Raw genomic sequence first — 22,087 nt, forward strand, 5'->3', positions numbered from 1 at the left:
GGTATAAAGAAGAATATTTAATATTCAATACTATGTCATACCTCTATATTTGGAGAAAAACCCTGCTATTTCACAATACAAACTAATGAAAGCAATGCTCAGCAAAATCTTCTCAAAAGAGGGGCTGTTAATTACATAGAGTCTATCTTCTACAGTATCAGTGTTTCTTCACGTTGGAGGGAGAGTTAAATCAGTTTCGGGTGAGTAACTCTGGGGAAAAAAAAAAATAATCCATGAGGGCACTACATCGGGTTGGACTGTATATTCAACTGTAGGATCAGAGATGTGCTCTCTGCCTCACAACAGCACAACCCAGTGTACAGGACTTAAGAAATATGATAATGTAGAGTAAAAGAACCTGCATGATTACAAGAGTACTTCAGCAATGAGATCCTACTGTAGAGTACAGGGAAATGTGTCCTGTCTCTTGGGATAGAACATGATGGGAGGGGGGGGGGAATGACATGAGAGAAAGAATGTATAAATATGTGTGACTGGCTCACTTTGCCACTTTTTTAGCAGAAATTGGCACATCACCATAATTTTTAAAAATACAAAAAAATCAATGTCATAGCAATAAATAAAACAAGAGTATTTAAAAAACTGTTTGACAAAGTACATAGTATAGAGGAAAAAGCTTGGAATGTAATCATTGGGAACCAGGGATCTAGCCATAGGCCATTATGCAACTTTGAGCAAGTTACCTGAACTTTTTAGGCCTGAGTTTCCTCAACATGAAATAGGACATTATGATGGATGCCAATGCCCTCTTCAGGGCGAATATTATTCTGTGGTTCAGAGACATTGAAGTGGCACATAATAGGCAGAGAAACAACAGGGTAGGAATTAGAAGTCACGTGTGTGCACAGCTGTGTTCTAAACAGCAGCCCCTGATGATTCTGACCCTCGGAGAGGAATGACTAAGTGGATTAGTCCTGCATTAGCGGCAGCTTCCCCAAACATCTTTTGTGGGTAAGGGGAAGCCATTAACAAGAGTGGGGCCACTCCAGTCAGTGAATAAGCTACTTGCCACTTTTGCAAAGTCAATAAAACAGAAGGGATTATTAAAATTGCTCTTCCATGATTTACGATTCATGCTGCTGAGACAGCTGAGTGGAGATGGAAGGGCCTCTGCACAAATCCTCCTCCTCATGGACCGTTCTGGCTCTGCACACAGCAATGAAGCATCGTGGGGAACAGAAGACTCCCTATGTGTTCCAGTCAATTCAAAAAAAGCAATACTAGTCAGATAACTAGGAGATTGCCACTCATGACAGCCATAGGCATGGCTATTAATGGGCATTTTTATGTTGAATTAAGACCACTTTAGGAGTTCCCATCACAGCTTGGTGGAAACGAACCTCACTTAGTATCCATGAGGATGTGGGTTTGATCCCTGGCCTCACTCAGTGGGTTAAGGATCACAGCATTGCTGCAAGCTACGGTGTAGGTCTAGGGTGCAGTCCTGGGCTTGGATCTGGCATTACTGTGTCTGTGGCATAGGCTGGCAGCTGCAGCTCCCATTCGACCCCTAGCCTGGGAACTTCCATATGCCATACCTGCGACCCTAATAAAAATAAAAAACCTAAACAAACGAACAAAAAACCAATTTATTTGAATAATTTGAAAGATAATTATTGATGATCACCATTGTCCAATATTACTGACTTTTCTAAGAATCTATAGAATTATTAACACATGGAGCCTGGGATGTGGACCAAGAACAATGTGGCAGCACTGATGCCTTGGCTGCAGCAAGGTGAGTCCCTTGGCTACAGTGGCCCCTTGATCGGCAGGCTCCCCTTCTGTGGGGCACGTCCTACCTGATGTGGGCCACAGAGGAGAATCCTGCTTCCTCAATTTGAGCCTTTAGCTCCTTCAGCTCCCCCTCAGCTTTCCTCTTCTCCTCTAAGTGCTGGTGGACCTCAGCCCTCAGGTGGAGCATTTCCTCCTGAAGACCCCTGTTACTGTCCCCTCCTGCCGGGAAAGGGGGTGTGAGAGATGCGCTCTGGGTCTCCGCAGCTGCCAGGCTTTTCTCCAAAGCCACCTTGATGAGCTGAAAGAAAATCGTGGTTTAAAGAAGTTAGGTCACAGAAGAGGATCTAAGAGGAACCTCAGATCACAAAGGCAGCCTTTAATGAGACCGAAAAAGGCAGACATAACATGAACTCCCTGCAAGGATGTCCTCAGCCGTAAAGGGCCCTGGAGACTGGTCTGGGTGGGAGGACACAGCATGCAGGCAGGGAGAACTGCTGCCAGAGGCAGGAAGGGAGATTGCAGAGGTGACTGGGGAAAGGCCACGAGCAAACAACAGATTTAAAACAAATGCAAACAGATGAGGTAAACAGGACTGGAGGGTGTGGATGTTGTGGTTCTTCTCTTCCTGAGGGGTCCTGAGGAGAGTCCCTGGGAGTCTCCTCACAAGTCAGGAAGCATCATTGGCACCACAACACATGAGCTCTTGACTGCAAGAATCACAGCTGAGATCAAAGCCTGAGGTTGTGTGGTAACCCAGACTCCTAGAAGGATGATTACAAGGAAGGGCTCTGGGCGCTGGGAATCGAGAGTCAGAGAATTTAGTATATAGGTGGAGCTACAGGTCAGACAAAGCAAGCTTAATTCCACTGGCAGCAGGAGAACCACAGTTGACAACTGCTGAGAGGTTAAAGTGAGGCCACCTGCCTGGCAGCCAGTTTCACTGGTTGGTTATCAGCCTGTGCTGAGGCTACCAGCCAAACTCTCTCTACAGACCCAAGCACATGGGCAGAAAGCAGAAAGCAGGCAGAAAAAATTTCCCTTTTTTTTTTTTTTTTTTTGAATATACTCTTGAAGTTACTCCTAATGTTTCAACTAAAGCAGATCATGTGGTTTTTTTCCTCAAATAAGTTTTTTTTTTTTTTTTGTCTTTTGTCTTGTTGTTGTTGTTGTTGTTGCTATTTCTTGGGCCGCTCCCACGGCATATGGAGGTTCCCAGGCTAGGGGTTGAATCGGAGCTGTAGCCACCGGCCTACGCCAGAGCCACAGCAACGCGGGATCCGAGCCGCGTCTGCAACCTACACCACAGCTCACGGCAACGCCGGATCCTTAACCCACTGAGCAAGGCCAGGGACCGAACCCGCAACCTCATGGTTCCTAGTCAGATTCGTTAACCACTGCGCCACGACGGGAACTCCTCAAATAAGTTTTTTAACTTTTAGATTTTCTTGTTGTTCGTCTTGGTTTCCTCCCCAGTTTTTCCCATGCTTTTAAAAGTGTAGAAACCAAAACCTGAGTACGATCATCTACACAGTATATGACTAATTATGTTAGTATATGAATTCCTTGCTTATCTAGTCAATATTAATCTTATACCCCAATGTTATATTGGCTTCTTCTTCTGCTCAGTGGCAGCAGTTTGGGGTTTTACTTAACTTCAGGTCAATTTTGACGTCCCAGTTTTCCACCTTTCCCCTCAGCTATTTCTGAGTCATGCTGTTTTCTTTTATCTATGAATATAGTGGCTTGTACTTGTCACAAGTTCATTTTAGCTACACAGAAACATTTCCCAATTATCAAAATCAAAAAAAAGTATTTATGTGCATCTCCAGAAATCATTTGGTGGCCACCTGATTAGGGATGATTTGCAGAATTAAATAAATGCTTTATTCCTTCATGAGGTCAGAAATATATTGAACAACACAGGGCTCAGAAGAGCTTAAATGGATCAGTGATTAAGAGAGCTGCCTGGCTTGGCACAAAGCTACAGACCTTTGGTTTGGACCTGGTAACAATGTGGTAAAATCCAGGCTTCAGGAACGTGGTGGGTCGCTTCATTCATGGCACAGCAGATGAAGCTGTAAAGAGCTGTACAAGATATGCATCCACGTCCAAGAAGAAAGAACTGCAGGACACCAGTGCTCATTTCCTAGGCATCCAGTCCCACTGGGATTGTAAGCCTGAGATTCGGGAGGCTCCTGGGAATGTCCCATCTCTCTGGCTCTGTTGCCAGGCTTAGACTGCTGGCGATCCCTGCATGTGTCACAAAGCACTTGGGACCAACTGAAGGCAGACTGGATGAAACCACTTTTAAGTTTATAACCTCTCTCGTCATTTAAATTATGTGACAATGTCTTTCTATAAAAACCCTGTGCAACTTACTAAACTAAAATAAACATTGCCATCAGGTTTGGATATGGACACATCTTTTCTAAAGCTTAAGGGTTCCTACTGCTTAAAAACAATGTCTAACTTTAATGATACCATCTATTTTTAAAGTGCCTTCTGGATATATGTTATCTTCTTCAATTGATTTAAATGTACATACTTTCTTTAAAAAGAAAAAAATAAGGCCCATGGATTGTTAATACCAGAAAGGACCTTAAGATTGATCTGGTATGTTTTTTTTTACTTTAGAGAAAATAGAGATCAGATTTGTTCTCACACTAATTTTTCATATTTCCATGTCCAAGGGAGCTTACTTTGGCTAACCTATCTTTAAAATTTAAATATAAATGCATGAAAAGTGACTCAGGATCTATCCTTTTATTATTTTTTCCTTTATCATCTATGGAAAATAGTTCTATTGTTTTTCCTCAAAACCGCAGGGCTTCCAGTACACATGGTGGTAGTATGAATCCTTTAGGTCTGCTGTTAATTATGTCTCTTACAGGTTGGTTGTTGTAGCTGTCGTTTTTCAGATTTCCTAATTCATCTATTCTAGTGCTTCCACGGAATATAAGTCAACTTTTTTACGGCTTGTGTTTCCATTTGCTCCACAGAGGACCATGTGCATATCTGATCTCTTATTTGAATAGAGTGGTTTTGTTTTAGCTCTGCTGCTTCCTATCTCCCACGCTATACTTCGTACTCAGACAGCACCGGGGTATTAAAAAATGATCCTTTTTCAAGTTCATCACTGACTTTCTCGCCTTTGCACTTGAATCTTGATTGTTGATTAACTTTTTTTCTGTTGCAAAAGTTCAAATGAAGAAAGGCAATGATTGATTACCCTAGTTTCTTTCACAGAAATTTCTTAGGCATTTATTATAGATCTTACATTTGACTGAGAGTAGAATTTTGTGAGAGATACCTTGGGGGATATTACCATCATGGCCAGATCTGAGAATTCTTGAGGAGGGTGAAACCAAAAATAAAAATGGAGCAATTTGCTTTGGCAAGTTATGTGTTCCTTAAAAAGAAAACAAAGTTGGATGTGTTTGTTAGGGGAAGTGCATGCTTGAGGTAGGAAGGGAGCTTAGTGTTGAGAATAAAGTCTACCTCCTAAGAACACAGCTGGCAGAAGCTGAGAGCTTAGTCTTAAGAGGCCAGTTCCCTGGAGACATGCAAACACATTTCTGAGAACCTGGACACAAAATGGTTATGGCAAAACAAGCTTTATTTAATTGGTAGCAGGAGGGTCACACCCTCGAACTTCAGAAAAGTTGAAGTAAATTGACAATGATTTCATAACCTCCTTCCCCAAACTGAAGACTGATTTTTCAAGGAAAGGTGATACAAAGAAAAATGGTGCTTACCCAAGATATTCTTCATCCAGCAAGTATACACTTTGTCTAATTTATTAAGTATTGCCTACCTATGCCAAGTAACAGGGAAGACATTGCAAGGGAAATATAAACACCCCAATGTAAGGGTTCATTCCAGGGTTGGACTGACTTCAAAATGTGGTCTGGTCATTTCCTCACACTAGGCTATAGGAAAGAAGAGTGAGGAAGAACTGGCTTTATAGAGCAGTTTCCCTGGAACTGAGAATGGGAGTGAAGAATCCCCACAGTCAGGATGTTTTGGACCACATCTGCGGGAAGGTGGCTCTCTTCTTATCTGCATCTCCTGTTTGTTTACTCTGAAGTTAATGCTGTCCCACAGCAGCAGTAACCATCAGTGATCTGCTGATGTTCCAATCTTGTTCTGCCTTAGAGCAGACACTTGCTCAACCTGCAGATCACTCTCTCTTACCAAAGATCTTCAATGCCATCAGGGAGTGAGAGGTGAGGGATCTGTCCAGAGGGGCAGTGGTACACATAATTAAAGCTACAAACATCAGTTAGGAGGACTCAGAAGAAGCTGTTCAAGCAAAAAGAGAAGTGGTACTCATGCAGGAACTCAAGGGAGAAATTAGGGTCATGTGTGTCTAGAGTGACAAAGGGGATCTTGGTGGAAGGTAAAGAAACTGTGATGAGGATGTGAGGTATTGCAGACAAATGCTCATGTCCTCAAGAGCCAAAGACTGTACCAAGCCCTGTGAGATTTAGGGATTGCTCACTTGAGCTCTTTTTGTTGGTTTATTAAGATGTCTCCTTTTTTTCTTATACAGGAACTGAAGAGGTAGACCCAGAAAGCTTCATTTCTCCTACAGTTTTCCCAATAGTTCCAAGGAAGCTATCACTGGAAAAGCCCAGCTGCTTCTGCAGAAGGGCAGACACCAATGATCCATTTTCTTCTTACAAATCAGAGAGTCACATGCCTGGTCCTTTTAGGACATAAAATAGCTCAATGTCACTGGGAAATGTAGAGACACATAGGAGTTCTACTGATGCTATGGCATTACCATCGGTGACTTAGTCTCTGAGGTCCAGGACATTCTACTCTTGAGCTCAAGAACATGCCGGTTCTGATGGTCGGTGAGAACAGTGCTTCAGCCTTGGGTACCAAGTTCTGAGGTTTGACAGGGGCTTGTTTTTGAAGCGTCATCTGCTGGTCACTGAAATGTCACAATCTGGATAGGCTGTCAGGTTGCCCAACAAAGTTCTCTTTCATAAAATGAGACATCATCAAGAATGATTCCTGCTTTGGAATCATTCCAATTCTCTTGGAATTTCTCAGAGAACATTCTCCTAAAGCAGGTCCTAGGCCTGCACCTCCCCAAGCAGCCCTTCGATGACTCCCTGTCTTCTGTGACGTGTTTCAGTTACAAAAGCCCAAGAGGGTAAGTGTCCACGGTCTTGTAAGCAAAAATTCTTCTGAAGCTATAGCTATAGATGGTACATAGGGCAAAGGTGGGGGGTGGGGGCAGGGAGCAGGAGCACAAGATAGAAGAAGTAAAACGGGTGGATTGGAAAGAAAAATGGAGTGCAGGTAGGAGTTGGCGAGGTGGCTGGGGAGCTTGGGGAGGACAGGAAGAAGACTGAGAAGTGGTTTGTGTAAAAAGATAGCTTCTTGCTCCAGGTCCACAAGGACTTCAGGAGACCCCCAGACCCCGAATGCTATGAGCCTTCCACCCCGGGGCCCCAGACCTGACTTGGACTTACCTGCTGGTGGCTATTGTGCGCAGCCTCCTCCTCAATACTGTCGGTGAACTCTGTGCTCGCGTCCTCCGTGTCGTCCCCCGCAGCTGCACCTACAAGACGACCCAGAAGAGAAAGCTGACTCCCTTCACAGATGCCTTCCAGACAGCAGCTAAAATTAGTCTTTTTGCCGTCTACCTCTGATTTCTTCCTTTCCCCACATGCATGGCCCCCTAGCTGGCAGGACTGACAAGCAAGATGGCACCAGTGTGCCAAACCTGTAGAAAAGCCTTCCCACCTTCTCATCCATACTCTTGTACAACACTCAAGCTTAAACCTCAAAACATAAGCCAGCTTGGCCACAGAGACCTGTACGTAAGGAGCAGCTGTCAGAGTGGTTTCCCCTCGGACTTGTTTTGCACTTGTATTCTTTCCTTGCCACTGTCTGGCTATGTAACAACTTTCCCTACTGTGAAATGGGCCCAATGTGACAGCTTTTTTCCCATCGCTTAGTGCTGAGAGGGTCCCTGATTTCCTTGGGATTAGGGCAGTCCTTCTCCTCTCACACTTTTCTACTATTGGAGTCAGTTTTGCGTGGGTGATAACCTCAAGAGGAACTAAGGGTCCTGTGTCCTACAGAAGCTCAGGTCTAGTCAAGACCAATGGCTCAGGATGGTTCAGCTGTTTCCTAACCCCTTCCTCTAAACTCCCCAGCTCCCTCAAGCTCTTGTCCAATGCCAGCATCCTGTTCCTGAAGTGCTTCTTGCACTGCTGTGTGCAGATGGAATTGAATCCACTTTCTTTCCCCAAAGATGAACGCAGTCTCTCTGGGGCACAGGCTTCTCTGACCTGCACTAAGGGACAACCAGCCACAGTTCATCGTCTAGGTAAAAGTCTAGGTCAGCGCCGATCAATAGAACTTTCTGCAATTTTATGCCTCCACTGTTCAGTTCAGTAGATGCCAGTCACATGTGGCTATTGAGCACTTGAAATTTGGCTAGCATGACTGAAGAATTGATTTTTTAATTTAATTCAAATAGCCACACATGGTGGTAGCTACCATATCAGCACAAATCTAGAGCATTTCTTCTCCACATCTGCTAAAATAGCACTTTATCACATTTTAGATTAAGACCTGTGGCCCAGATTACTAATTTCTTCAGAGAGTGTAGGGATTTATAATGGTTAATTCATTTGGACACCAAAGAAAATATACTGTGACGCTCCCTGGGTCTTAAAGAACCCACCCAAGTTAGAGAACCTTGAGATCTAGTTCTGACCCTGCCCTCAGTAACCAACCTGTTAAAACTCTTCTGACCACTGGGTAACTTGGGCCTCCAAGAGATTAGGTGGTTTGACCAAGGTTACATGGCTACTCCTAGAAAAGAGCTGTGCCAAATTGGCAAGTCTTTGGACTTTCAGACAGAGACCACTCACTGTTCCTTCTGGTGACAAATTAGATCTGCTTCCTCTTCCAAGAGCAAACACCCTGCTCCTGATCTCAGATGTCCGTGAATGAAAGGCTCTGAATGAAAAATGAGCTTTTACTACCCTCTGCAGGTAAAGTGAACAGGGCCCGTTCACATCTACATGCCATCTCTTGGCATCTGCAAGTTCATGCCAGGGTATTTGCAATGGCCCAGGCCCACCTCATTAAAGTACTAAAAGCATGTTGCCCTAACAGTTTAATCTTATGTCTTGTTGCCTGATCTTCATCATGAATGGTGGACCAAGACAGCATCCTATTCAATAAAGCCTAGCTCACAAGGAGGCACCTTTACTACTCAGCACCTTTAGACATCTGTGGCAGACTGTGTATAGGAGGGATTTCCAATACTTACTTTTTCAAACCACCCCAGAACCATATCAGTCAGGATACTGGTAGTGTAGAGGTGAATGAACACAATTCCTAAGCTTTGACTGTTCTGGAAACTCACTGAACCCAGGACGCTAATTCACTTGAGGACACCCGTATCCCATATGGTATTAAGCTTACTTTGGAAAATCTTTCCCTGTACAACAATAAACATCAGAACCTTTTTTCATTCTCTGCAAATAAATTGCATTGTCTGAGTTCCCGTCATGGGTTAACAATAATGAATCCTATTAGTGTCCATGAGGACACAGGTTCAACCCTGGGCTCACTCAATGGGTTAAGGATCCAGCGTTGCCTTGAGCTGTGGTGTAGGTCGCAGACAATGCTCAGATCCCACGTTGCAGTGGCTGTGGTGTAGGCCAGCAGCTATAACTCTGATTCAACCCCTAGCCTGGGAACTTCCATATTCCATGGGTGTGGCCCTAAAAAGACAAAAAAAAAAAAAAAAAAAAAAAAAAAGGCATCACCCCATTCAGTGATAGATTAAGAAAACATACTTTTAATGTTGTTTCCCTTTAGAGTGTTGTACTAGAGAATAAGCCTGTGGTTGAAGAAAGTTCAGCTCTGTGAGGTCTGGACCCTCACCCCAAACCATGCTCAGCCCACATTCCACGATGATTCCTGTGCTAGGTTCCAGAAGTAAGGTAAGTGGGGATTTGAAAGGGTGATTGTCACTGGCCTTGAAGGCTTCTGTCTAACCCTTTCTGCCCTCTACTTACCTTTGCAGACCTTTCTGCTGCCACATCTGCATTTCTAGATAATGTTCTCTTCTTAACTCACTCTGGGGCAGGACACCATGATTTTGACTTCATTGGAAGTTGAATGGAGACAAGTCTAAAATGCCCATTTCATCTGGACACTCTACCTCATGGGAGTTTTGTCTTCCTTATTCATTTTTTTTTTTTAGGTAGCTTGCAGTCTGCTATGCGTCCTTCAGGGCAGCTTTAAGGGTCGCTCAGCCCTTTGCCAATTTGAATCAGAATGCTGAAACCTTTTTTGTGTTTGAGGAGTAAAATTTTTTAAATTACAGAAAATATTGGAATAAATTATCCCACATGAGGTCTGAGCTATACATTTACATTAGACATCCCTTTTTCTGTTACCTTTTAAATGATAATAAAAAAATAAAATGGCAATGAAGAACTTCTCTTTTGTGGGGAATACACTTTTCTAGGCTTTTACCAGACAACAAACACTATCTTCAGAACTACGTTGGAGTAGTACTTTAAGTTTCTAATTTAAAGGCACTACATATGGATGAATTTACTGCTTACTTTCGATAAATATGAAAGAAGATGGTTTGCCATCTTTAGAATTTCAGAAAGCTAAGAATCTATCATTCAAATTTAACTTGCTTCTCCAGGTTTTATCTCCAGGACTAAGTCTTACATGCTAGACTAGAAATTTTATTTAAACCTTTTGTTTCAGGCTTTGAAGTTTCTTCTCAAGTTGTTCTTCCAAGTTTCTAGGCTCTCAACCACATGTAATGTAAGTAGTACTAAAACCTCCCTTTCTTAGATTTAGAAAATCATTTTCTACCAACTCTCTGACTCTATAAAGTACACAGAAACAAACTTTTAAAACATAATACTATAGGAGTTCCCATCGTGGTACAGCAGAACAAATCTAAGAACCATGAGATTCCTGGCATCAATCAGTGGATTAAGGATTTGGCGTTGCTGTGAGCTGTGGTGTAGGTCACAGACGCGGCTCGGATCCAGTGTTGCTGTGGCTCTGGCATAGGCCAGCAGCTGTAGCTCCAATTAGACCCCTAGCCTAGAAACCTCCATGTGCCATAGGTGTGGGCTTAAAAAAAAAAAAAAAAAGCAAAAAATAAATTAAAAAAATAAGATACTATAAAATTCTTGGATGAAAATTTACATGGTATACAAACATAAGGCCTTTTTTTAGCATTGAGGCTAACATTCATATTTTGTGCTTTTTAAGTTGAGAATGGCATAATTATGGAGAACATGGATTCTGGAGCCAGACTGTCTTAGATTCCGCTTCTGTCACTAGTTATATGACTGACTTCCGGCAAATGACCTTTCCATAACTCAGTTCCCTCATCAGTTAGTTAATAGTAACATCCACCGCACACACTTGTCAGCTATAAAGGGTTTGCTGCTTTTGAAGTACTTAGAACAGTGCTTGGCATATACTGTGTCCTCAATAGATGTTGCCTTATTATTTTTGTTGTATATTATTGTTGGTAAACTAATCTGTGGGCTGAGGAGCTGAGCGTTGAAAAATGCCATAGAACCTAAGTGTACTCAGCAGAAGAAAAATTTTATACCTAATGTTGTCACTGAATGATCTTGACTGAGTCTACCTGTACTTCTTCACTGGGGAAATATCTGTCTCCCCAACAGGGGGTTTCTGCACTTCGCAGGACAGTTGAAAGAACAGAGAGCTGTCGGAAGAGTACCGTGAACTCTTTGCTCAGGTGCTTTACAAATAGGATTCCCCATCATTAAATAACAACTGCCTTCAAACTCCACTCTGCACAAATAAGCCTTGAGGGGAAGTCATGAAGTATTATTTTGATTCTTCAGTAGTGAGTCCCAACTGGGCGGCAACAAGACCAGTTCCTCCAAATTCTACTCTGTGGTTGTTTCCTTTTTAAGCCATTTATAGGCAGCCAACAGCAAAGGAGTACTATTTCCCCATAAAGTCACTCAGAACATATTTGACTAATTTTGGAAGCGGATTCAAAGAGCTACAAACGAGTTTGCAATGCTAAGAGCCCGGCCATTTTTCCCTTGGTGCCAGGCTCTTACGTCATGTCCTCTGGGCCCATCTCACTTTCACCCCTAGGCATTCTGCCTTCTGCTCATTATGAGAACTCGCACGTGTTTATGTCATGAACCAACTATTGCTGACTTAAATATTATGGCACTACATGAGGTGATCAAAGAAAAAAGGTTCTATCAAACTGCAATTTTACCTGCATCCATTCCTGTCTGGATCATTAGATAACTTTAATATTTCATATAGTCTTCTAGAAACTTCTCCAAGAAATAAAATTCTTTAGCAAGATAGATTCTGATATTGGGACAGAAGTAGCTGGAAAACTGTTGTCTGGAATCAAGCTCCTTTATGGTGTATCATTGTCTTTAAATTGCAACATCTCTTAGGTAACCTTCTAGCTTGTACTTAATTCAGAAAGCAACTATTTTCAGTGATTTAAAATTCTGTAATGTCAAGGAATTCTTCCTGCTAATGATCTTTTTTCTTCAAAAAACACAGGAAGTAGGCCTTTCCAGGATCATATACAGGGATAGCACCACCCACCATAACAACAGGCTTCTCAAATTTCAATCTCTTTCTATTACTGTCCTTCAGCCAAGAGAGCAAGAAAGGGTTTTTAAGGTAAAGGAGTCCATTGCACACTTCTGGGGAAGTGTAATGATGTTACTTCTCGAAAGCAGAAAAATTCAGGTTTCTTCTTCTTCCGAATTTAGTTAAATAAATACAAAGGCATTCACTCATTCCAGAGCCTTATTTGACCTGGAATTTTAGTACAATAATCAATCGACTGATTCTCTTATAAGGGGGAAAAAAAAGATAGGTGCTTTCTCTACTTTTCTCATAAATCTTTTAAGAATGAAACCAAATAGTTACTGTTTAGCCTTTGATACTTTTATTGGATCAGGAACAATTTTTTGTGTCTCCACTAAAGTAGCTGAAATTCTAACAATTTATATATATATATATATTTTTAAAAAACATGCTCCATTCAGCACAAATGTTAACACAGTTTAACACGACACAGTGCTAAGAGGAAACGAACTTCCAGAGAAAAATATACAGCTTGTTTGGGTGGGGAAATAGTCCTAGAATAATCTAGTGCCAGTTACTGGGTCATTTAACATGTCACTTCCTTCTTCATTTAAATTGTTATGAATCAATTGTTTTCAAAAGCCCTACGATCAAATTTTTAAGCAAAAAAAGTAAACCTGCTTTTATTATTGAATTGATAATACTTAATGAAAACAGAAATTCATGGTTTATAAAACATTCTTGTATATACACGCCTCTAAAATTTACAGATTGAGAGAGAGATGGGTATTTCAGAGCAATGATTCTGATAATTGCAAAAGGAAGCACTGTATACTCATGTTATATACTATAAACAAACCTACCTGCATTTGCTATACAATTATGAAGTTCTCAGAATAAGGAAGATGATTTGGTCCATGTACTTAATTAACACCCCTACTCTTCATATTATTTTTAGACCAAACATTTTCTGGTATTACTGAACTTTCTATTTTAGCCTTCTAGCTTTAGCAAGAAGAAAACAGTACAATAAAGATGTTTATTTCTGGAATTTGACTTTAAACAACAAAAAGGGAAAGTAATGCAAAAAGAATTACTGTTACTTTATAAGCTTCATTATTCTTATTTGACATTTGATAAGATTAGTATTGTTAGCTCTACAGTTTTATATTTGCCTTCCACTTCCCATCCTTTATAGGAAGCAAATTATAAATGCTAATTTTTTATTTGGGAAATTCATCCTGGCTCATGTGATTATATAGAAAGAAACTGAGGACTTACCTTCCATCAATACCCAAACTACTTAAAAGCAACATGGTTGTATTTTAATCATAATAAAAAGGTTTAACAAGGATAATGCTCCAAATATCTAGCAGGAGGGTGGCTTAAATCCATATTCCAAAATGCAGTAAGATGCAGAAACTATTACCCCTCAGAAATAAGTCTCAAGTACTGTCCTAGTGACTCAAAATTTAGTTCAGCAAGCTCCCTCCAGTAAGCAGTTTGCAAGCCTCATTCCAGCTATTAAGACCAGAAATCAGTACCAGATTTCAGTCACATCCATGGTACCAAGATCAAACTTTTAATTTCTTCTTTGCCACTAAATCTAAATGTTTTCTAAGGACCAATATCAAAAGTGAATAACTATAGCCTAAGTTACTCTATCTTTTCAGGATCCAAAAGAGGATCAAAATTCACTTACTTTCTCCCCAAATCTATATATTTTGTCAATTTTTCAGTAGGGAGTTGGGTTTCTTATTATTTATGCAATTACCTTAATATTTCTAACACTTAGCAACTGTCCAGACACCTGGGGAAATTCCTACTCTCATCAAAGGATGCTAGAAACAGAAGTGGTAGTTTACATAAATTACTGTAATCATTATGAGCCACTAGAACCCAAATATCACCCATAGTTCAACCTTAACTGGAAACTTATCAATCATACTGGTCTATTAGTAAAATCAAGGGAAGAAATTTCCTAAATGCTTTGTAGTCTTTGATGGGTTGACATTTCTACAGCTCAATTACCCACATCTTAACTTCTACTTTTTTTTTTTTTTTTTTTTGCTTTTTAGGGCCGCATCTGCAGCATATGTAGTTTCTCAGGCTAGGGGTCTAATCAGAGCCTCAGCTGCCAGCCTACCCCACAGCAATGCCAGATCCATGTCTGTGACCTACACCACAGCTCATGGCAACGCTGGATCCTTAATTCACTGAGCAAGGCCAGGGATAGAATCCACAGCCTCATGGTTCCTAGTCGGATTTGTTTCCATTATGCCACAACGGTAACTCTACCCCACCTCTTTACTTCTATAAAGTTACAAAAAGCATTGTGCAGGAATGGGTCACTAAAGATTGGAAGCCTAAGAAAAATAGATGATTCTTCTTATATTTCTCATCTCCTTTCTTAAATGACCTCTTCTCCCTGCAAAGTCCATTAAAACTGGAAAGTATCTCTATAAGAGGAAGACTATCAGTCTTTTGCGAACTACTTAATCAGAGAATTCCAGGGTGTTTCTCCGTATAATATTTTCTTCTCTGTCCATTTTAGAGTGACTGATGCTCTATTCATTACAGGCATGGCTAAGGTTACAGAAACTTGAACAGAATTTAGAACGTAAGCAAACCATGTCAACACATGAAAGTGAAAGAAATAAAAGTTCCATAAAAAAAATGGAGGAAAAAAAAATCACTGTGCTCTGCCTTAGAAAGGGTACTCGATCACATTTATGGTGCTGAAGAGCCTCAATCCCTATGCACCCAATTCCATGTTTGAAAACTGAAATCTCAGCTTCTAATCTAGGAAATTTATATCCAGAAGCAATAACAAACCTCATGGATGAACAATGCTCCAGAGTAATCTTGGTTACTTTTTATATTCTTGACATTTAAGATACCAGAAATGTAATCTCAAGGACCCCTTCCTTACATCTATCTGTCATGCTGCAGTAAGAAAGCACTGAGAAAATGACCAAAACCCACAAAGATCCATGAGATTTCTTTCTAAACTATTCAAACACTTCGAAGCCAGAAGCCTATTTTAATATAGAGAAATGCAAAAGCACTACGAAGTGAAAAATACAGGACTCCATCTAGTGCCGCTACCAAATAAAAAAAAAATATATGAGATAGTCTCCTTTGGCTACAATGAGTTATTTGGAGAAATAATGAATTTGAAGGGGAACATTACATTTGAAATCATCCTTTTATAAAAAGAATTCTGACTCTGGAAGACCTGGGATATTTCTTAAAATTGTGTTCTAACTAAATAGGATGCCCTTGGTTTAAAGGAAAAAAAAATCTAATGTAATTGAATTTGCACTGAATCTAATCTCACTGTCACTCAATAATCAAATCTGAAACAATCTTAGAGATGATGGGTTACTATAAACACTATAATAATCTTCGCCTCTGCTCTTTAATTTGGCCCTCCCAATGCTTGCTGTCTACTATTGCAAGACGTGGATTTGGTTACCTTCTGATAATGATTATACCACTTTCGCAAAATCATTCTTATAGACTCTCCATCTCTCTCATATTGAAACTTGCATTTGATTAAAAAAAAAAACTACTGTCAGGAGTTCCCTTGTGGAGTAGTGGGTTAAGGATCCAGCATCATCACTGCAGCGTCTTGGGTTGCTGCTGTGACGTGGGTTCCATCCCTGGTCTGGAAATTTCCACTTGCCATGGGTGTGGCCAAAAAAACAACACAAAACAAACTACTTTCAAAGAGCAGGAGTTGACTCAATGGCAAAAATAATACACACGCATGCATTTATGACATGATATGGAACATATGAAATGGATTGTGAAAGTGGGGGAGGAGTAAACTTTATTGGCCCATAGGAGGGATGAGGGAAAAGAAGGAAGGGCTGGGAAAAAGAATGAATATGGCTGGGAAAACTAAAATGGAATGATTTGAAATGTGCAAATATACTTCGTAACCTCCACCATTCAACTTAGTTATGTGCAGTGAAATACAGGCAGACTAAAGTGAGTTTCCCTTTGTAGGTGATGCTACTTGTACCAGTTCTATCGTTAGTAAGTCACCATTTAGTTCTGCCAAAGTCAGACAAGGCTCTCTGGTTAGTGCAAACAAGGGTCTCCATCCTGGGCTGCAGTCTGACCCGCCAGTGCTCAGAAGGCATGCTTGTGACGAATTTGCACACTTTCCAGTTCCCCACCTCCAATGGCGGCCAGGGTCTCCAGCCTGCTTAAGCGCTCCAGGCTTCTTCCAAGGACTTCTTCTAGCCGACTGCGTAACACCTGGGCCCCTTCTAGTTCCACCTGCAGAGTTCGGTCTCTCTCAGAGCTGATTAAACATGCCACATGGAAGGAAAATGGATTAGCCAGCAATGTAATGAGTCCACAGATGCTTCCAAAGAGCCATCGGTGCCACTCTGAGCCATGTGACTTTTGAAGTAATTGTTCTCTAGGACACACTAAATGGATGTCGTCTTTGTTGTGGCACTTGTGTTCATGGCTGGTAGATTAGCAAGGCCTGCTTTCTTTAAAGCGTGTCCCTTTATCCTAGATCCTGGACCTATTTGACGTAGAATTACAGTTCTTAATATTTACCTTCCATCCTTACAGTCCACTAAGAGGAATTCCTTTTCTTTTTACTAAAAGGGTTAGTTTCTCAAAACTAAAAACCCAAGAAAAACTAAATGCAAACAGAATCAATATTAAGCCAAGTAGGGTTGCTACTGAAGAGATATGTTTTCTCATTTGTCAACCAAACTTGACAGTGCTCTGAAAAGGAATCCAGTTCACAAAGACCAGGAGATTCTTTAAAAAGTAACACAAATGATCCTATTGTATCCTTCCTCTGCCTTCATTTTCTTCAAGGGGGAAAGGAAAAAAAAAAAACTTTTTAAGTCAACAGTAAATTAGAAAAAACTGAATGGTAAAAGAATAAAAATTAGGAAAAAGGGGTTAGGAGGTAAGGCAAAATGAGAAACAAAAATAAGAGGAATATAAAATGATATAAAATACATGGCCCAAAACCAGGAGGTACAGGAAAATATATTCATCATGGTGGCTGCCAGTGATCCTGGGGTGATATTAGCCATGATGGCAAATACATTTTCTCCGGTGATAGTCAATGAACATCAGTGCCCTTATAGTCCTACTCTTATAATGAAGGAGCCCTTAATAGGCTATAGAACAGAGAAAGGAAACACACATACACTGAGTGATTACTATATTCAAGGCATTATTTCAGAAACCTGACAAGTTTTCTGGTTTGATCTTTGTAACAGCTACATGAAATAGGCACTATTCCCGACTTAAGGGTTAGACACTGAGGCTCAGAGCAGTCAACCCACACAACAAATGACAGACTGGGGAGTCCCAGTAATTGTCCACTTTCTTTTTCTCCACCCTTGTAAATTGTAAGCATCTGCATTTAACGCGGAATTAAAGGAAAAACATTGCTGTCACCCTCTCACCTCTCTGGATGTGCATGGAACTTCACCAGACTGCTATAGAGCTGTCTCTCTGCTTGTAGGGCTTCATTGAGTCGACTCCGTTCATCTACCAGTCCTTCCAGCATCAGCAACAACTGAGGGAAAAAGAATAGAAGCAATATATAAATGGAGACATGAAGCCACAGTTAATCCTGAGAAAGAGGACAAAAGAATGCAGTAGTGTGGACTAAAACTCAAAAAACTATCTCGCTACTGACTTAACCTTTCTATAGTATGTTAGTGTTCAAACCAATGCCACATTATCTTTTATCTTTAAAGCTCTAAAAGGCAGAATTGAAACATGGGAGCAAGAAGAAGAAAGGAGAAAGAAGCCACAAGCACAGGGAAAGAAGCTAAGACACTGGAGTGGGATAAATGGGGAAAGGCAAGAGAGAAACCTACAACAGGACTTCCTAGTATCGTTCATTCATTCGATAAACATTTACTGAGCACCTTCTATGTGCCAGTCTCTGTTCTAGGAATAAACTTACTATCTAGTGTGTGGGGGGAGACATTCATCAGTCACAGATACATGTCATTGTGAGCTATAATAAGTGCTTAAAAAGATGAGCTATGATGTGCATAACCAGCAGAGATGTTTATGTGAACTGGTCGAGATAAGAGCCAGACTGGGGTGAGATGAGTGGTCAGTGAGAGAGATGAAAATGGAGACTGGGAGGACCGCAGGCAAACAAGGTCTTTTTAGAAAGTTTGATATTAAAGAAAGGTCAGATATGAGGTAGTAGTTATACAGGAACTAGACATTAGAAAGGAGCATCTGAGGCTGCTACTGACCAGGTTCTCTATGAAATTCCATCAGCAGAAACATTCCTAAGTAACTGAAATTGACAGCTTTTTCAGTAAAAATAAGGTTTTTATCCCAATAACTTACTTGTTGTCTTCGGTTTCCAGAAGTTTCCTGACCCTGTGATTCCACTGAAGCAACTTTTTCCCGAAGGAGTAAGACTTCTTGGGTCAGGCGTTCCATAGCCGGGATGTCTTCAGGATCAACCAGCTGCATCTGCAGGTCCTAAAAGTAAAAAAACAAGTATAGTAATAAAAATAGTAATAAAAACTGTTCAGCAGAGGAACAACGGAACAAATGCTCCTATAAAAGCATGCCATACTGTGAGTGGGATATTAATACACCATGTGAAGGTAATAATATTAACTCCTTTATGAAATCTTAGCAAGTCTGATATGAGTCAAAGAGAACATGGCAACATCAAGAGGTTCAAACAGTGCATCAAGAAAATAAGCACTGGCAAGGGACTCAATGTATCCAAGTGTGAAGATGCCCTACAGATGTTTGAGCTGTAATGGTTTCCAATAGTCTTTAAAAAGCTTCAAAAGACCTTTATGAGGTCTTCTTTAATCTGTATGTTCCTGGTCAAAGACTCCAGATCAGCAGCCTGCACTTGCAGCTCTTCCTCTTGCACGGCCATCATGGACTGGAGGGCAGAAAGCTCCATCTGTGGAAAAAGAAATCCTGAAGTCAGTGGACAATTTAACACAGAAGTCAATTACATTTTAACACTGAAGCAATTGTTTTTCCATATCATGTCCCTATCAGCCAGGAGTGCACAGGAAAACTAGAATGCTGAGTATTGGGCTAATGGGTCAGATCAATACACCACACTGTGGTACCAAAGGATGTTTTGCGGGAAGTTGTAATGTGGTTTAATGACATCTTCTACTTTTGTTAGCACTACAAAACATACTAAATTTGTTTAATTAATGCTACTTTTAAAAAATGGGGGGGAGCTCCCATCGTGGCGAAGTGGAAACGAATCTGACTAGGAACCATGAGGTGGTGGGTTTGATCCCTGGCCTTGCTCAGTGGATTGGGGATCCGGCGTTGCTGTGAGCTGTGGTGTAGGTCACAGACAATGCTCAGATCCCATGTTGCTGTGGCTGTGGTGTAGGCCAGTAGCTGTAGCTCCAATTAGACCCCTAGCCTGGGAACTTCCATGTGCCACATGTGTGGCCCTAAAAAAAGCAAAAAGAAAGTCACCATTAGCAATGCAAGAATAGATTTTTTTTTTAAATCTAAGTATTTAACTAGTAGATGAAAAATGACAGAATATCTCCATCTTTGCAACCCTTAATGAACCAATGGATATAGGCATCGACTACCAACAGCTGCTAACATCACAGGAGATCACCAAACATTACATACCTCCTGATGGAAGAACACAGCACCACCCAACTCCCACCCAAAGTTAACAACACTGCAAGGCCTAAACTTCCAATGCTGTATCTTCTATCTCTCCTCACTAGAAAGTGACAGCCAAATATTTTATTATGGCAAATTTCACTAAAAATCATAATTACCACAGCTGCTAATATTTGTTAGGTGCTTACTATGGTCTACCCCATATAATAAATGCTTTGCATATAGTTAATCCTTTTAACAAACATAGTGACTCAGCTTCTGCCTACTTTTCCAACATCAAAACCTACCATTTTTTACCTCATTCATGATTTTCTAGACACACTGGACTTTTTCTGCTAGGAATATCAGACTTTCTCTCAACTCAGGGCCATTGCACCTACTATTCCAGCTCTGCCCGAAATATCTTCCCCAGAGTTGCCTTCTTCTCATCCTTGAGTTCTAGCTTACATGTCATCTGCTCAGAGAGTCTTTCTCCAGCCACTTTATCTCAAGAGGTCCCATTCAAGCTACTTTCAATTATTTCCCACATATCACTTATGACAATCTATAGCTATATATTATTTATTGTCTGTATTTCTCCAGTAGAAATTAAATAGGGCCAGGGACTTTGTTGATCTTTATTTTTGGGAGGCCACACCCACAGCATGTGGAAGTTCCTGGGCCAGGGCTAGAACCTGCGCCACAGCAGCGACCCGAGCTGCAGTGACAACACTGGATATTTAACCCACTGTGCCACCAGGGAACTCCTGTTGATCTTGTTCCCTACTCCTCCCCACCACTGGCTCTGGCTTAGAGAAGGTACCCATATAGCTGATGAATAGTAATTTAGAAATTAGGCTTGACTAGAAAACTCACCCGACTTTCTCTCTCTTTTTTAGCCATGAGCTCAAGTTCCTCTTTGGCACTGCTCAGTTCTTTTTCTAGCCCTGTGACTGTATCCAAGTCTCCTAAAAATGAATGCATAGTACAAATTATGATCAGCATTAACCCAATGTGATCTTTGCTGCCTTGCTTCTGAGGAATTTATTCTAAGATATGATCCAACAACAAAACATATATGCACAAGTTATTTGCAATATTATTTTTAATAGCAAAATACTTCAATCAACCTACATGCCTAATAAATAGAATGAATAAAGCATAATATATCCACACAATGAAGTAGTATATATGTAGCCATAAAAAAGAATGAGGAATATCTTTATGAACTGATAATGGAGTGATTTCCAAGATATATCATTAAACACAAGATAGGAAGCTACGTACATCTAGTGAAATATGTTTTATATTAGGAAGAGGAGGAAATAAGAACATACACGTCACAGGAGATTAATCCACTTATTTTTGCAGAAAGAAACACGGGAAGGATAACTCAGAAAAGAAATGGGCTGCCTTAATGGGATGAGTGGAAACAGTAGAGAAAGGATAGGGAAGTAAATGGGACTTCTGAGTATACTTTTATATATTTTTGACTTTGAACCATGTTAATGTTTTATTATTAATGTGTGAAGTTAGTTCAACAATAATGGGAAAAAAAAACCCTAAAATTGAATACAAATAAAAATAAATGGGAGTTCCCGTCGTGGCGCAGTGGTTAACGAATCCGACTAGGAACCATGAGGTTGTGGGTTCGGTCCCTGCCCTTGCTCAGTGGGTTAACGATCTGGCGTTGCCATGAGCTGTGGTGTAGGTTGCAGACGCGGCTCGGATCCCGCGTTGCTGTGGCTCTGGCGTAGGCCGGTGGCTACAGCTCCAATTCAACCCCTAGCCTGGGAACCTCCATATGCCGCAGGAGCGGCCCAAGAAATAGCAATAGCAACAACAACAACAACAACAACAACAACAACAAAAAGACAAAAAAGACCAAAAAAATAAAAATAAAAAAAATTAAAAAAAATAAATGAACCAACGTAGTAAATAGATAATTAACCTAGAGAATTTTTTTTTTTTTTTTTGTCTTTTTGCCTTTTCTAGGGCCGCTCTCATGGCATATGGAGATTCCCAGGCTAGGGGTCGAATCGAAGCTGTAGCCACCAGCCTACGCCAGAGCCACAGCAACACG

At 40.8% G+C, this 22,087-nt stretch overlaps 1 protein-coding gene across 50 annotated transcripts in view; it reads right to left on the reverse strand.

The window, feature by feature from the left end:
- LOC100624559 (myomegalin) overlaps positions 1–22,087 on the reverse strand; it is a 216,415-nt gene that overhangs the window by 39,987 nt on the left and 154,341 nt on the right. For all 50 annotated transcript variants that reach the window (XR_002343709.1, XR_002343708.1, XR_002343701.1 and 47 more), the window contains 7 exons: positions 20,881–20,972; positions 19,205–19,321; positions 18,742–18,879; positions 17,832–17,944; positions 16,566–16,693; positions 7,245–7,333; positions 1,824–2,056 (listed from right to left, as the gene is read on the reverse strand). Coding sequence is in view for 44 of the 50 variants with exons in the window: in XM_021090661.1 (XP_020946320.1) it covers positions 1,824–2,056; positions 7,245–7,333; positions 16,566–16,693; positions 17,832–17,944; positions 18,742–18,879; positions 19,205–19,321; positions 20,881–20,972 (910 nt within the window). In the remaining 6 variants the exon portion in view is untranslated. The remainder of the gene's footprint in view (positions 1–1,823; positions 2,057–7,244; positions 7,334–16,565; positions 16,694–17,831; positions 17,945–18,741; positions 18,880–19,204; positions 19,322–20,880; positions 20,973–22,087) is intronic.

This window comes from Sus scrofa, chromosome 4 (genome assembly GCF_000003025.6).
Source record: "Sus scrofa isolate TJ Tabasco breed Duroc chromosome 4, Sscrofa11.1, whole genome shotgun sequence".
Lineage (NCBI taxonomy): Eukaryota > Metazoa > Chordata > Mammalia > Artiodactyla > Suidae > Sus > Sus scrofa.